This window comes from Elephas maximus, chromosome 8 (assembly GCF_024166365.1).
Source record: "Elephas maximus indicus isolate mEleMax1 chromosome 8, mEleMax1 primary haplotype, whole genome shotgun sequence".
NCBI lineage: Eukaryota > Metazoa > Chordata > Mammalia > Proboscidea > Elephantidae > Elephas > Elephas maximus.
This window is the reverse complement of record NC_064826.1, coordinates 11,388,925-11,405,114: the sequence shown is the minus strand read 5'-3', so window position 1 is coordinate 11,405,114 and position 16,190 is coordinate 11,388,925. Positions and strand designations below refer to the sequence as shown.

At 45.4% G+C, this 16,190-nt stretch overlaps 1 protein-coding gene across 1 annotated transcript in view; it reads right to left on the bottom strand.

Annotated features, from left to right (window-relative positions):
• SVOPL (SVOP like) overlaps positions 1-16,190 on the bottom strand; it is a 66,714-nt gene that overhangs the window by 24,423 nt on the left and 26,101 nt on the right. Inside the window, exons 7-8 of the mRNA XM_049894606.1 lie at positions 8,390-8,515; positions 4,022-4,150 (exon numbers count right to left, since the gene is read on the bottom strand). Of these exons, the coding sequence (XP_049750563.1) occupies positions 4,022-4,150; positions 8,390-8,515 (255 nt within the window). The remainder of the gene's footprint in view (positions 1-4,021; positions 4,151-8,389; positions 8,516-16,190) is intronic.

Below are 16,190 nucleotides of genomic sequence, written 5' to 3'. Positions count from 1 at the left end.
TTTGAGAAATGCGTAATAATTAGGGGAAAACACCCCATAAAGCAAGATGAAAACACCCGAGCAGGACACAGTCAGTAGTGGTGACGATCGCAGAACATGGCGAACGTGACCAATGTTGCCTGATTACACATGGAAAAACGGTTAAGATGGCAAATGTTTTGTTATGTGCATTTTACCAGAGTTAAAAAAAAAGATTAAATAAAATTAAAAATCTACTTCCTCAAAAAAGAAAAAAAATACGATTAGGAGTTTGCAGAAGGTCTGGGGTATTGTTGTTAGGTGCCGTCAAAGCGGTTCCAACTCACAGCAACCCTACATACAACAGAATGAAACACTGCCCAGTCCTGTGCCATTCTCATAATCCTTGCTATGTTTGAACCCATTGTTGCAGCCACTGTGTCAATCCATCTCATCGAGGGTCTTCCTCCTTTTCACTGACCCTCTACTTTACCAAGCGTGATGTCCTTCTCCAGGAACTAGTTCCTCCTGATAACATGTCCAAAGTATGTGAGACAAAGTCTTGCAACCCTTGCTTTTAAGGAGCATTCTGGTTGTACTTCTTCCAAGACCGATTTGTTCCTTCTTCTGGCATTCAGTATTCTTCGCCAACACCATAATTCAAAGACATCAATTCTTCTTCCATCTTCTGTATTCGCTGTCCAGCTTTCACGCGCGTACGAAGTGATTGAAAACACCATGGCTTGGGTCAGGTCCACCTTAGTTCTCGAAGTGACATCTTTGCTTTTTAACACTTTAAAGAGGTCCTTTGCAACAGATTTGCCCAATGCAATGCGTTGTTTGATTTCTTGACTGCTGCTTCCATGGATGTTGATTGTGGATCCAAGTAAAATGAAATCCTTGACAACTTCAATCCTCATGATTTTTGCGTTGTCAGTGAGCACACAACACCTCACCGGTAAAATGCCCAGCACCAGCCGGGTGCAGTGGGATTGGCAGTAGTTTGTCATCACTGGTGTCCAGGGAACCAATCAGGAATGCCCAGAGCAGCCCCCTGGTATCTGTGTGGGGGACACTTGAGGACTGGACACTCAGACATGAACCGTCCTGGGTGGGCCACAGGCTCCTTTGGAGAGGGAGGTTTCTGTGGAAGGGGGTGGGCAGGGCAGCTGCTGCTTGGGGCATCGTCTCAGACCCAGAGCAGAAGCAGGGTCAGGAACAGGCACACCCATGGCTACGCCAACAGAATATCAGACTGGGTGGGAAAAATAACACCAGCTCTATATTTATAAGCAGTATACTTAAAGCAAAACAATACGGAAAGGTTAAAAATAAAGGGCTAGAAAAAGATATGCCAGGAAAATACTAGCCAAAGCCAGTTTAGACATATTAACATGAGAGAAAATAGAATTTATGGTACAAAGCAGAGTGGGAATAAAGACATACTTCAAATAATAAGACTAATCCATGCCCCAAAGAGCTCAAGCATACATTAAGATGCAACAAGAAGCCAGCCTTAAAACACATGGAGCAAACTGTCAGAACTATGAGGAGATATGGACAAAGCCATCGCCTTGCTGGGGAACTATTACCTCAAGCAGACAAAATCTAGTACAAGTATCAAATATTTACGCAACAATTAAATAGAAATATATGTATGTATACTCACACACACACACACACACACACACACACTCGTGCATGTGTATGTTGTTACAGAGAAACTGTAATGCGGCTTTAGAATAAAACAGAAGGCTTTAAAAGCAGTCCAGACCGGGAACAACGCGGCTCATGAGCGTGAAACCACAAATCCGAGTCTCAGTAACTACACCAACCTTTTTATAGGGTTTAGACAAGGAAGAGGGCTTGTGCTATTTTGATTGGTGGTTAGTGAGGTAAGGGGACTAAGAATGTGTTACAGAAGTTAATCACAGGAGTTACAGAGATACCAAACTATAGGCACAGGATGACATGTCATAAAACTTGGTTTAATGAGAAGTGTCTCTAAGGGAGGTTGGGGACCAGACTGATGACGGACATTTGGTGCCAGGACTCTTCTTCTCAGGATTGCTCGTGTAACCAAAATCTGTGTAAGCTACTCGGGGAATTTCAGATACGGCTAACTCCAAGGTCCTCTCAGAACACTGCTATCACATCTTTGTCATAAGGAAATAGTTTCTGGGCCCTCTGTACACAAAATGCTCCTATGTCAATATTATCTTTTCTGAGTGCTTTGCTTTTACATCTCAACCTTGGCCCAGGGGAAACATTCTCCTGTGTTTCCATGGTTGCTAAACAATTAAAAGAGTTTAATGATAGCATTGTGAGCACTCTGGGTTGACTCAGTTAATTAAATAGGGAACCCCGGGCAGGCAGGTAAAAAGACCAGTTTAATTCAGCAAAAACTGGGTTTAATTCAATCATCTAGTCCTGGTCAAAAAAAAAAAAAAAAAAACCTTGATAAACTTCTCCTTTACAATGTATATACACACACACACATGTTTAATGAGAACATCCATTTTTTTTTAAGCACACGTGAAACATAAACAAGAAGTGGCTCTGTAAAGGACAAAAGAAAAGCCTCAATAAATTCCAAATATTTGATAACATCTTCTGACCAAAATCCAATTACACTGGAAACAATAACAATTAAAAAAAAAAAAGTTAGTTAAAAGATAACTCACTGTTAAAGACAAAATAATAATGGAAATTATGAAATAGAAATAAAAATACTCTGTAACAAAACTTTTTGAATGCAGCTTAATGGTTTATTAAAAATCAAAAAGACTAAAAGTAAATGAGCTAAGTTCTAAACTCAAGAAGCTAGAAGAACAAAAGAAAGTCAAACAACACAGAAGAGTAGAAGTTAAAGAGACAATGAAAAAATCAATAAAGAGAATCAGTTCAAAAAAAGTTTATTCTTTGAAGTCTAATAAAACAGACTTCTAGTAAGAGGGACTGAGAAAAAAGAGAGAAGGCACAAATAAACAACATTTCAGATGAAAAACAGTACATACTTACAAAGCAGAAAGTTTTGAAACTCCTAAGAGACCACTCAGAACAATTTTACATCAATAACTTTGAAAACTTAGATGAATTGGACAATTTTCTAAAAAAAACTATAGATTACTAAAATTGACTCAATCAAAAGATTAAAACATAAGCAGACTATAAGCTTAAAATAAATTGAACCAATATTGGAAACACTCCCCTCCCAACTTGTTAGTCGCCATGGAGTGGACTCTGACTCACAGCGACCCCACGTGTTACAGAGTAGAACTGCTCCATAGGGTTTTCTTGGCTGCAATCTTAATGCAAGCAGATTGCCAGGCCTTCCTTCCAAGGTACTGCTAAAAAAAAAAAAAAAGGTACCGCTAGGGGGGTTTAAACCACCAACCTTTAGGTTAGTCCAAAAACAAAAACCACACCCATTGCCATCAAATCGATTCTAACTCACAGCAACCCTATAGGACAGAGTAGAATTCCCCCGTAGGATTTCCAAGCCTGCAGTCTGAGGCAGTTCTACCCTGTCCTATAGAGCCGCTATGAGTCAGAATTGACTCAGCCGCAAAGGGTTTGGTTTTTTTTTAATCTGTACGGAAGCAGGCTGCCACATCTTTCTCCCTCTAAGCGGCTGGTAAGTTCGAACTGCCAACCTGTCAGTTAATAGCTGAGCACTTAACCCCTGCATCACCAGGGCTCCTTTTAAGTTAGTGGTCACTGCAAACTGTTCGTGCCACCAGGGGTCTTCTGTAAGATTACAGCCTCTGAAAACCCCATGGCCTGCGGTTCTACTCTGACACACGCGGGGTCGCCATGAGTCAGGGGTGACTTCATGTAACCAGATTGGTTTTGGGTTGACTGTACCCCAGAGTCTATGCTCCTAGCCCTCTGCCTCTAAGGGCAGGATGAGAAAGCTCAGGTCCTCTGGCCGCTGGCTCCCATGACTCCATGTGGGACCAAGCCAAGCCAAGCCAGTTGCCGTGGGGTCGATTCCAACTCACAGCAACCCCATATGACAAAGTAGGTCGGGTGGGACGCCACCTGGACATCTGTCACTCACCTGCACTGGCTCCACCAGCCTGCCCTCCGGCATGACCGAGCTGTTCGTCCTGGCAATGCGCTCCAGCGTGGCCAGGGCAGCCTGGGTGTTCCCAGTGGAGACGTTGAAGCGAGCCGACTCAGGAATAAACTGCACGGATCACAGAGAGCTTCAGGATCCAGCTCCAGAGACCCCAGGGCCTGACAACTGCTGCTGCACACATTCCCCAGACGGGAAGGGAATGTGAGAGCTTGAAGGCATAAAACACGCAGGCCTTCTAGAATTGAAGCTGGTTTAGAACAAACATGGCCATGTTCTGCTCCTGCCATCCCATCTGGGAGAAGCACCAGGCTGGTACTGAGCTTCTCACCTTGTTAACAGGATAAAGTCTTACAGCTAGGTGGTGACGCCCGCTGCCCCAGGTCCCCAGTGCCCACTACTGCTCTGCCACCAAAGCCCCTTGCCAGGTCCCCAGCCTCCCCATAGTGCAGCAGCCCAAACGTCAACAACAGAGGGGCCCCCGAACCCATGCTGTGAGGCCTTGGTCCTCACTCCAGGCTAGTGTTGTTCGGTGCCGTTGAGTTGATCCCAACTCATTGCGACCCGATATGATAGAGCAGAACTGCCCCAAAGGGCAGATCGTCAGCTCTTTCTCCTTTGAGCTGCTGGACCACCAGGGCTCCCTCCTCCCTCCATAACTGTTGCATTTCTTTTCTTTTCTTTTTTAATTGTGCTTTAAGGGAAAGTTTACAGTTCAAGTGAGTCTCTCATATAAAAACTTACACACACCTTGCTATGTACTCCTAGCTGTTCTCCCCTTCGTGAGAGAGCACACTCGTCTCCACCCTGTATTCCCCGTGTCCATTCAACCAGCTCCTGTCCCCCTCTGCCTTCTCATCTCACCTCCAGGAGCTGCCCACATAGTCTCAGGCGTCTACTTGAGCCAAGAAGCTCACTCCTTACCAGTGTCATTTTCTGTCTTACAGTCCAACTGTTGTATATTTTGAGCATCACACTCGGAAAGCAGGATAGGCCTCCCCTGGAGCCGGGAACCTGAGACTCAGCGTGGATGGCTCCCTGCCCTCGAGCCTCATCCACTGGGGACCACTGGTTTTTCCTCAGAAGAGCCTCACACACACCCGCCAACAACACCTCCACCCCACTGCATCAATCGTGGGCAGGGCAGGTCCTCACCACCTCCCACAGGGACTGTCCCCATGGTCTTCTTACTGCTTCCAGGTCCTGGTCGGGCCACCCTCCACCCAGCGGCCCCTGCACAGACACTATCCCCTCCTTAAACATCCAGGCCCCCCGCCCAGGTCTGGCCGCAGGCCTACCTTCCCAGCCCACCCTCCACCAGCACCCCCTCAGCCATCCCAGCTCCATCTCCTCCCCAAACGTGTCCTGCATCTTCACACCTTCATGAGTGGGCTGGGGTTTACCCTGCTGTGGATAGCTGCCCTCATGTCACCCCCCAGACTCATGGCAACCCTGTGTACAACAGGACGAAATACTGCCCGGTCCCGTGCCATCCCTGTAATTAATTGTAGATCTGGGTTTTCACTGGCTGATTTTCAGAAGTAGATCACCAGGCTTTTCTTCTTAGTCTGTCACAGTCTGAAAGCTCCGCTGAAACCTACTCGGCACCATAAAACCATTAAAACCTAGCCCACTGCCGTCAAGTCAATTCTGACTCATAGTGACCCTATAGGGCAGCGTAGAACTGACCCATAGAGTTTCCAAGGAGCACCTGGTGGATTTGAACTGCTGACCTTTTGCTTAGCAGCTCTAGCACTTACCCCATACGCCACCAGGATTTCCATCACCATAGCAACACGCAAACCACCACAGAGTGATGGGTGGAGGCTGCACAGGGCGTCTCCCACATGGAAGGCAACAGCCCTGACTGTAGCTGGGACAGCATTTACCCAGTGCTTTCTCTTCACATCCAGCTTCCACTGATTGGCTGGGAGCTCCTGGGTGGCATAAACTGTCTTCTGCCTCTCTTTGGCCTAGGAACCTAGTACTGAGCCTGGCACTTGCTCAATGCGAGTGTGACGAACTAAAGGGTAAGCTCAAGATTCAAAGTAATAGTGATTTTTTACAAGGAACTGACAAAGCTCAATAGCTAACACATACTGAGCACTTATGCTCCATGGGCTACTTGGGGAAAGGAGCCCTGGTAGCACAGTGGTTACGCACTCAGCTCCTAACCAAAAGGTTGGCAGTTCAAACCCACCAGCTGTTCCTTGGGAGAAAAATGTGGCAGTCTGCTCCTGTAAAGATCACAGCTATGGAAACCCTATGGGGCAGTTCTACTCTGTCTTACGAGTCACTGTGAGTTGGAATTGATTTGACAGCAGCAGGCTTACCAGACAGCTTGGGGAGTCTTACATGTTATCTTTATCCTCACCACAGCCCTGTGAAATACACACTATGCATTCGGCACTCAGGAGTGGACTGACTTTCCAGGCGCTGGTGCTGAGCTCTGCTCTAGACAGCTGGCTCTGGAGCCAACATACTACACTGCCCCCTAGAGGCCAGAGCAGGGAAAATGGGACACCCAGTTAAACCAGGTATGTACCATGTCTGGTGTCGGACAGTGGAGTCCTACATGTAGATTCCAGAAACCCCGTTGAGCGCACAATTACAGGCTCCACATGTCTTCAGGTGCCTAGGCTTGGAAACAAATCACGGAGGCAGAGCTCAGGGTTGAGGGTCCCACTGTGGGTGCTGCCGGCTGGACAGCAGTGCCATGTGTGTGCTACATCAATGGAGACGGGAGATCCACTCGGAGGAACAGAAGGCTGTCTGAGTCACAGCCCCAGCGCACCCTCTAACCTACTGCCTACAGGACAGGGACCCCCAGACAGGGCTCCAGGCCAGGGGTCGGAAGACAGAGTGGAAGGTGTATGTGACGGTTAACGCGATGTGTTGGCTTGGCTGGGCTAATGCCTGGTTGCTTGGTTAACCATTGGTCCAGATGTTGCCCGGAAGGCGTTCTGTAGATATGCTTCACGTTTACTACCAGCTGACCTCTAAGGGAAGCAGATTACCCTCCAAAATGTGAGCCGGCCTCATCCAATCAGGTAAAGGCCCTGAGAGCAAAAACTGAGGTTTCCCCGAGAAGGAAGGCATTCTGCCTGGACTGCAACATAGAAACCCTGCCAAGTTTCCAGCCTGCCAGCCTGCCCTGCAGAACCCCGACTCAAGACTGCCTGCTGTTTGGACTCGCCAGCCCCCAACAACTACGTGAGCCAATTCCTTAAAATAAATCTCTCCTCTCTCTCTCTATTCCCTCTCCCTGCAGAGAAAGAGATGTATCTCCCATTGTTCCTGTTTCTCTGGAATTGCTATATTTAGAGAAAGGAAGGCTTGGAGGGCCCTAGATTATTTGATATTTAAAGGACTCTCGTGGTGAAAAATAGACCTCAGGTTTTCCGGAGAGAAGGACTAGAACAAGCAGGTAAAATTACAAAGTAATAATTCCACTCAATTTAGGAAAGGACACTCCAACAACCACAGCTGCCTGGAGGTGGAATATACCGAGCTGGGAAGGTCCCGGCAGAAACCTGCTGCCACAGGGAATGCCTGCTTTTGGATAGATGACCACTAAGGTGCCCCTGGATGGTGCAAATAGTTAAACTCCTGACTACGAAGCACAAGGTTGGAGGTTCAAGTCCAGCCAGAGGTATCGTGGAAGAAAGATCTGGCCATCTACTTCTACTATTGAAAACCCTATGGGGCACTGTTCTACTCTGACATACATGGGGGTGCCATGAGTTAGAATCTGCTCAAGGGCAACTGTTTTTGCGTGTGTGTGTGTGAAAGCCCCTCTGAACTCTGGACTTCTTTGATTCCACGGGGTAGGTGACACAGAACAGTAAGCAGAGTTCTACTAAAAAAAAAAACCCAAAAAAAACCAAACCCAGTGCCGTTGAGTCGATTCCCACTCATAGCGACCCTATAAGACAGTAGAACTGTCCCATAGAGTTTCCAAGGAGCTCCTGGTGGATTTGAACTGCCGACCCTTTGGTTAGCAGCCGTAGCACTTAACCACTACTCCACCAGGGTTTCCAGAGTTCTACTAGAACCCAGCAATTCTGCAGCTGAGGAGCTTATAGATTCGCGGGCAAGCAAGAGGCCACCAAGTAGGTATGAGGTGGCTGAGAACATGTAAAAAGCACCAGCCGGTGGGCACTGGAGATCCCAGAAGGGCCAACACAAAAACCTCCAGGATTACACGATGTATATGAGGCAGGCAAGGGAGGCAAGCTGGTTGGGACAGACTGTTGAGTGAAGGGAAGGGGTGGACAAGAGGAGGATGTTTGTGGTCCAAAGGCCCCTGGGGCGCTGGAGGAGGCACCAGGACCGCAGGAGCATCCTCACCTTGAAGACCATGATGAGGATGATGCCGGGGATGGAGGCAATGCGAATGAGCCAGCGCCAGCCAACGGTGGGAATGACCACAGACGCCAGGCCAATGATGAGCAGGGAGCCGGCAAGCCAGAACACCTGGGGAGGAACACAGACCAAACCCTATCAAGCTGGCTGGTGGGTCCTCTCTCCAGCCACTCTGCCTGCATTTTACCATGCGGATGGTCTGCTGAGAGACCATGGATGCAGGGGTGCCCGGTGCAGGTTCTACTCCTGGTACAGCTACCAAGATCCCCACCTCTCCACCCATCTCTCTATCCCATCCCTCCACCCACCTATTCAGCCACCTCTCCACCCACCTCCCCACCCCCCACCCACCTCTCTATCCCATCTCTCCACCCACCTATTCAGCCACCTCTCCACCCACCTCACCACCCACCTGTCCATGGCTCAACTTGCTTGTCCACACAGGGGACCGCCAACTAGAGTAAAGTCACCAGAATCAGCGATACCATGGAGGGTTAAAATCTGGGCCTGACACAGTCTCAGATGTTGGGAGTGCCCTACATTTTTTTTTTTTTTAACATTTATTTTCTTGAACAGATAATACATTCTCATGGTTTTTAACTCAAAAGGTACAAAGGACAACACAGAAAATCATCTCCCACTCCTAACCCCTGCCATCCAATTTCACTTGCCAGAAATAATCAATTAACCAATATTACCAGTTTCTTGTGTATCCTTTCAAACCATTCTAAGCATATACATGCTAACAAGGATACATATACAGTCCCTAGGTGCTGTAAAAAGTTAACATGCTCGACTGCTAACAGAGAGGTTGCTCTTTGGAGTCTACCCAGAGGTACCTTCAAAGAAATGCCTGGTGATCTACTTCCAAAAAATCAGCCGTTGAAAACTCCATGGAACACAGTTCTACCCTGATCCACATGGGGTTGCTATGAGACAGAATCAACTCCCAGGCAACTGGTTTTATATATATATATAATAAAAAAACACACACACATATATTTATTCTGCTTTTTTTTTCACAAATGGTATTATAGTACACATATTGCCCCACATTTTGCTTTTTGTACTTAAAATACTCATCCTGTGGGTCATTTTATATGTGTGGCCAGGCCCCATGGGTTGGGAAGCAGAACGACTCTGAGTGTTGAAGTGAGCACTATTTTCCCCATCTGAAGATGGTGTGGACAATGGCCCTGTACCACCTGAAGAGATGGAGAGAGGGTGCCACGATAAAAGACCCTTCGGGAGGATTCAGCACGGGAAGACTATTTCATCACCAAAGGAGTCTACGACAAAAGTAAATAGCTGGAGTGTACATTCATTCAACGAACACACAGAAATTAACGGTTGAGCTCTTGCCGTAAGCCACACTCCATCCAAGGCGCAGAGAACGACTCCATCCAGAGAGCTCAGGCCTGCTGTCTACCGTGTGTCCTGTAGAGAAGAGTTGTTTCAGGAGGACTAACTGCTTATTTAAGGAGCCCTGGAAACCCTGGTGGCGTGATGGTTAAGTGCTACTGCTGCTAACCAAAACGTCGGCAGTCTATGGGGCAGTTCTACTCTGTCTTATAAGGTCACTATGAGTCGGAATCGACTCTACAGCAAGGGGTTTTTTTTTGATGGCACAGCTTTAAGAGCTTGGCTGCAAACCCAAAGGTTGGAGGTTCAAACCTACCAGCTGGATCGCAGGAGAAAGATGTGGCAGTCTACTTCCCTAAGGATTAAACCAAGCCAAACCTATTGCTGTCCCGTCGATTCTGACTCATAGCAACCCTATAGGACAGAGTAGGACTGCCCCATAGGGTTTCCAAGGCTATAGTCTTCATAGAAGCAGGCTGCCACATCTTTCTCCCAAGGAGCTGCTGGAGGGCTGGTTAGCAGCTGAGTGCTTAACAACATCAGGGCTCCTTGTGACTTATGATGTTGCTTATTGGTCCAGTTGTGAGAATTGTTGTTTTCTTTATGTTGAGGTGTAATCCATACTGAAGGTGGTCTTTGATCTTCATCAGTACTTCAAGTTCTCTTTGCTTTCAGCAAACAAGGTTGTGTCATCTGTATATCACAGGTTGTTAATGAGTCTTCCTCCAATCCTGATGCCTCATTCTTCTTCATATAGTCCAGCTTCTCGGATTATTTGCTTAGCATACGGATTGAATGTTGCCGTTGTTTTTAGGTGCCGTCAAGTTGGTTCTGACTCATAGCGACCCTGTGTACAACAGAATGAAACACTGCCTGGTCCTGCACCATCCCCATAATCATTATGTTTGAGCCCATTGTTGCAGCCACTGTGTCCATCCATCTCATAGAGGGTCTTCCTCTTTTTTGCTGACCCTCCATATTACCAAGAATGAAGTCCTTTTTCAGGGACTAATCCCCGCTGATAACACATCAAAAGTATCTGAGACATAGTCCTCGCCATCCTTTGCTTTTAAGGAGTGTTCTGGTTGTACCTTTCCCAAGATAGATTTGTTCGTTCTTTTGGCAGCCTGTCGTATATTCAATATTCTTCACCAACACCACAATTCAAAGACGACAATAATCCGTCGTCTTCCTTATTCATCATCCAACTTTGACATGCATATAGGTGATTGAAAGAAAACACCATGGCTTGGGTCAGGTGCAACTTAGTCTTCAAGGTGACTTCTTTGCTTTTTAACAATTTAAACAGCTCTTTTGCAGCAGATTGCCCAATGCAATGCATTCTTGGATTTCATGACTGCTGCTTCCATGGGTGCTGATTGTGGATCCAAGTAGAATGAAAACCTTGACAACTTCAATCTTTTCTCCATTTATCACGATGTTGCTTATTGGTCCAATTGTGAGGAGGTTTGTTTTCTTTATGTTGAGGTGTAATCCATACTGAAGGCTGTGGTCTGATCTTCATCAGTAAGCGATTCAAGTCCTCCTCACTTTTAGCAAGCAAGTTTGTGTCATCTGCATATCACAGGTTGATGATGAGTCTTCCTCCAATCCTGATGCCCCGTTCTTCTTCATATAGTCCAGCTTCCCAGCTTATTTGCTCAGCATATAGATTGAGTAAGTACAGTGAAAGGATGCAACCCTGACACACACCTTTCCTGACTTTAAACCATGCAGTATCCCCTTGTTCTGTTCCAACGACTGCCTCTTGATCCGTGTACGGGTTTCTCATGAGCACAGTTAAGAGTTCTGGAATTCCCAATCTTAATGTCATCCATAATTTGTTACGATCCACACGGTCCAATGCCTTTGCATAGTCAATAAAACATCTTTCTGGCATTCTCTGCTTTCAGCCAGGATCCACCTGACATCAGCAATGATATCCCTGGTTCCACATCCTCTCCTGAATCTGGCTTGAAGTTCCTTGTCAATGTACAGCTGAAACTGCTTTTGAATGATCTCCAAAAAAATTTTACTGGCGTGTGGTATTAATGACATTGTTTGATAATTTCCACATTCTGTTGGATCACCTTTCTTGGGAATAGGCATAAGTATGGATCTCTTCCAGTCAGTTGGGCAGGTATCTGTCTTCCAAATTTCTTGGAATAGATGAGTGAGCACTTCCGGCGCTGCATACGTTTGTTGAAACATCTCAATTTGTATTCCTTCAATTCCTGGAGCCTTGTTTTTCACCAAAGCCTTCAGTGCAGCTTGGACCTCTTCCTTCAGTACCATAGATTCCTGATTATATACTCCCTCCTGAAATTCTTGGACATCAATCAATTCTTTTTGACTTTGTGTATTCCTTCCATCTTCTTTTTCTTTTTTCTCAACACAGGCATAATTTTCTATATTTAAAAATATTAGTGACACCTACAGTATACACTCATATCACATATTAGTTAATGGCAGCTACTTATTCTGCTGACAGTTTTTTTGGAACATAGCTCAGAACAAGAAAATAAACATAGAAAATCTCTGATTGGTTAAAAGAGACTGTGTCAGTCCATCTTGTTGAGGGTCTTCCTCCTTTTCACTGACCCTCTACCAAGCATGACGTCTTTCTCCAGGGACTGGCCTCTCCTGATAACATGTCCAAAGTATGTGAGACAAAGTCTTACTATCCTTGCTTCTAAGGAGCATTCTGGCTGTACTTCTTCCAAGACAGATTTGTTTGTTCTTCTGGTAATCCATGCATGGTATAGTCAATATTCTTCACCAACACGATAATTCAAAAGCACCAATTCTTCTTTGGTCTCCCTTACTAATTTATTTATTTTTTAAATTAATTTTTATTGTGCTTTAAGTGAAACTTAACAAATCAAGTCAGTCTCTCATACAAAAATTTACATACACCTTGCTATACACTCCTAATTGCTCTCCCCCTAATGAGATGGCACAGTCCTTCACTCCACTGTCTCCTTGTATCCATTCAGGCAGCTTCTGGCCCCCTCTGCCCTCTCATCTCCCCTCCGGACAAGAGATGCCAACATAGTCTCATGTGTCTACTTGATCCAAGGAGCTCATTCTTCACCAGTATCATTTTCCATCCCATATTCCAGTCCAATCCCCATCTGAAGAGTTGGCTTTAGGAATGGTTCCTGTCTTGGGTTAACAGAAAGTCTGGGGACCATGGACTCCAGGGTCCTTCTAGTCCCAGTCTGACCATTAAGTCTGGTCTTTTTACGAGAATTTGGGGTCTGCATTCCACTGCTCTCTTGCTGCCTCAGGGATTCTCTGTTGGGTTCCCTGTCAGGGCAATCATCAGTTGTGGCCAGGCACCATCTAGTTCTTCTGGTCTCAGGCTGATGTAGTCTCTGGTTTATGTGGTCCTTCCATCTTCTTTTGATGCTTCCTGCGTCATTTAATATTTTCCCAGTAGAATTCTTCAATATTGCAGCTCAAGGCTTGAATTTTTTCTTCAGTTCTTTCAGCTTGAAAAATGCTGGCATGTTCTTCCCTTTTGATTTTCTAACTCCGGCTGTTTGTACATGTCATTATAATAGTTTACTTTGTCTTCTCAAGCTGCCCTTTGACATCTTCCATTCAGCTTTCTTGCTTCGTTATTTCTTCCATTTGCTTTAGCTAGTCAGCATTCAGGGTCTAGTTTCAGAGTCTCTTCTGACATCCGTTCTGGCCTTTTATTTCTTTCCTGTGTTTTTAATGAGCTCTTGCTTTCTTCATGTATGATGTCCTTGATGTCATTCCACAACTTGTCTGGTCTTCGGTCATTAGTGTTCAGTGTGTCAAATCTATTCCTGAGATCGTCTTTAAATTCAGGTGGGATATACTCAAGGTCATACCTTGGCTCTCGTGGACTTGTTCTTACTTTCCTCATCTTCAGCTTGAACTTGCATATGAGCAATTGATGGTCTGTTCCACAGTCGGCCTCTGGCCTTGCTCTGACCAATGATATTGAGTTTTCCATTGTCTCTTTCCACACTTTGCAGTCTATTTGATTCCTACGTATTCCATCTGGTGAGGTCCAGGTATACAGTCACTGTTCATGCTGTTGAAAAAAGGTATTTGCAATGAGGAAGTCGGTGGTCTTGCAAAACTCTATCATGTGATCTCTGGCATCGTTTCTGTCACCAAGGCCATATTTTCCAACTACTGATCCTTCTTTGTATCTAACTTTCACATTCCAGTCACCAGTAATTATCAATGCATCTTGACTGCATATTTGATCAATTTCAGACTGTCAAAATTGGTAAAAATCTTCAGTGTCTTCAACTTTGGCATTAGTGGTTGGTACATAAGTTTGAATAATAGTTGTATTAACTGATGTTCCTTGTAGGTGTATGGATATTATCCTATCACTGACAGCATTGTACTTCAGGATAGGTCTTGAAATGTTCTTTTTGACGATAAATGAGATGCCATTCCTTTTTGATTTGTCATTCCCACATAGTGGACCATACCATTGTCTGATTCAAAATGGCCAATATCCGTCCATTTCAGCTCACTAAATGCCTAAAATATCGATCTTTATGCATTCCTTTTCATTTTTGACAACTTTCAATTTTGCTGGATATATACTTTGTACATTCCACACTCCAATTATTACTGGGTGTTTGCAGTTGTTTCCTCTCATTTTGAGTTGTGCCGTGTCCACAAATGAAGGTCCCAAAAGCGTTAGTTCGTCCACAGCATTAAGGCCAACTCTACTTTGAGGCGGTAGCTCTTTCCCGGTCATGTTTTGAGTGCCTTCCAAGCTGAGGGGCTCATCTTCCAGCACTATATGAGACAAACATTCCACTGCTATTCCTAAGGTTTTCATTGGCCAATCTTTTTCAGAGCCAGGCCCTTCTTCCTAGTCTTTCTTCGTCTGGAAGCTCCACTGAAACCTGTCCACCAAGGTGACCCTTCTGGTATTTGAAATACCAGTGGCTTAGCGTCCTGCATCACAGCAGCATGCAGGCCACCACAGTATGACAAATTGGCAGATAAGCGGTGGCCACAAAGATTACAGCTTTGGAAACTCTATGAGGTAGTTCTACTCTGTCCTACAGGTTTGCTATGAGTAGGAATTGACTTGACAGCAAAGGGTTTGGGGGTTAATTACTTGTTTATAGATTATTAACCACAGAGTCTAAAAAAAAGAAAGGACAAAGAACTTGAGTTGTCCCCCCACCCTGTTGCTAAATATGCCCTAGAAGATAAATTCCCATGAAACCCAGCTCCTGTCCTCTACCACGCTGTGGGAAGATTTCTACAGGGTTGGCCACCCAAGGAGTGGGCCATTATCATTTGGCTTTGAATACAACCAAGGAAGCAATGAAGCCCAGGAAGAATGCCAAGGTAGGAGGGACAGGTGAAAGAGAAAATGCCCACCGATGGGCTTCAACAGGATCTCACTCATTAAACAACATCAAGTGTAAAGTGCAAGCACTAAGTATTAAAGTTGGCATCTGTCTTCACGAAGTTCGGAAGGAATGTGAAAAGTTAACATTAGTGTTTCTTAAAGGAGCTCTGGTGGTGCAGTGGTTAAGCACTCGGCTACTAACCTATAGGTCAGCGGTTCGAACTCACCCAGCAGCTTTACCAGAGAAAGAATTGGCAATTGGCGATCTGCTCTTTTAAAGATTAAACCCCTTTGCCAAAGAATCCATTCTGACTTATACCAGCCCTATAGGACAGAGGAGAACTTCCTCTTATGGTTTCCAAGACTGTCACATCTTTCTTCCATGGAGCAGCCGGTGGGTTTAAACTGCTGACCTTTTGGTTCGCAGCCGAGCACTTAAATCTCTGCACCACCTGGGCTCCTTCCCCATAAAGATGAAACCACCCAAACCCAAACACATTGCAGTCAAGTCAATTCCAACTCATACCTACCCTGTAGGATAGGGTAGAGCTGCCTGTAGTATTTCCAAGGAACAAATCTTGTATGGAAGCAAGCTGCCACATCTTTCTCTTAAGAAGTGGTTTCTTTGATTAGCAGCTGAGCACTGAACCACTGAGCCACCAGGGGTCCTTCCCATAAAGATTACAGCCTAGAAACCCCTATGGGGCAGTTCTACTCTGTCATAGGGTCACTGTGAGTCAGAATCCACTGAACGGCACCTAACAACAACAGTGTTTGTTAGGTTCTTTTAAATTTTGTTTTCCTGGTATGCTGCCTAAGTTCATTGTCAAAAAATGTAAAAATAAATTTACAAGTATTCTCCTACTGTTTTATTTACTATCAATTGCACAGTGCTCACTGGGAAGGGTCTTCTCTTCCCTGGACTCTCTGAAACGCCAGGGCTTTGTGTAGTGATGGTATCAAAGATGGTGCACCTAGATCGACATATCTTATGGGGACGCAGATTCTAATCAAGAACCATCTGGGGACAGAGAAGGGCTTGGAGTTTACCTGTTTTAT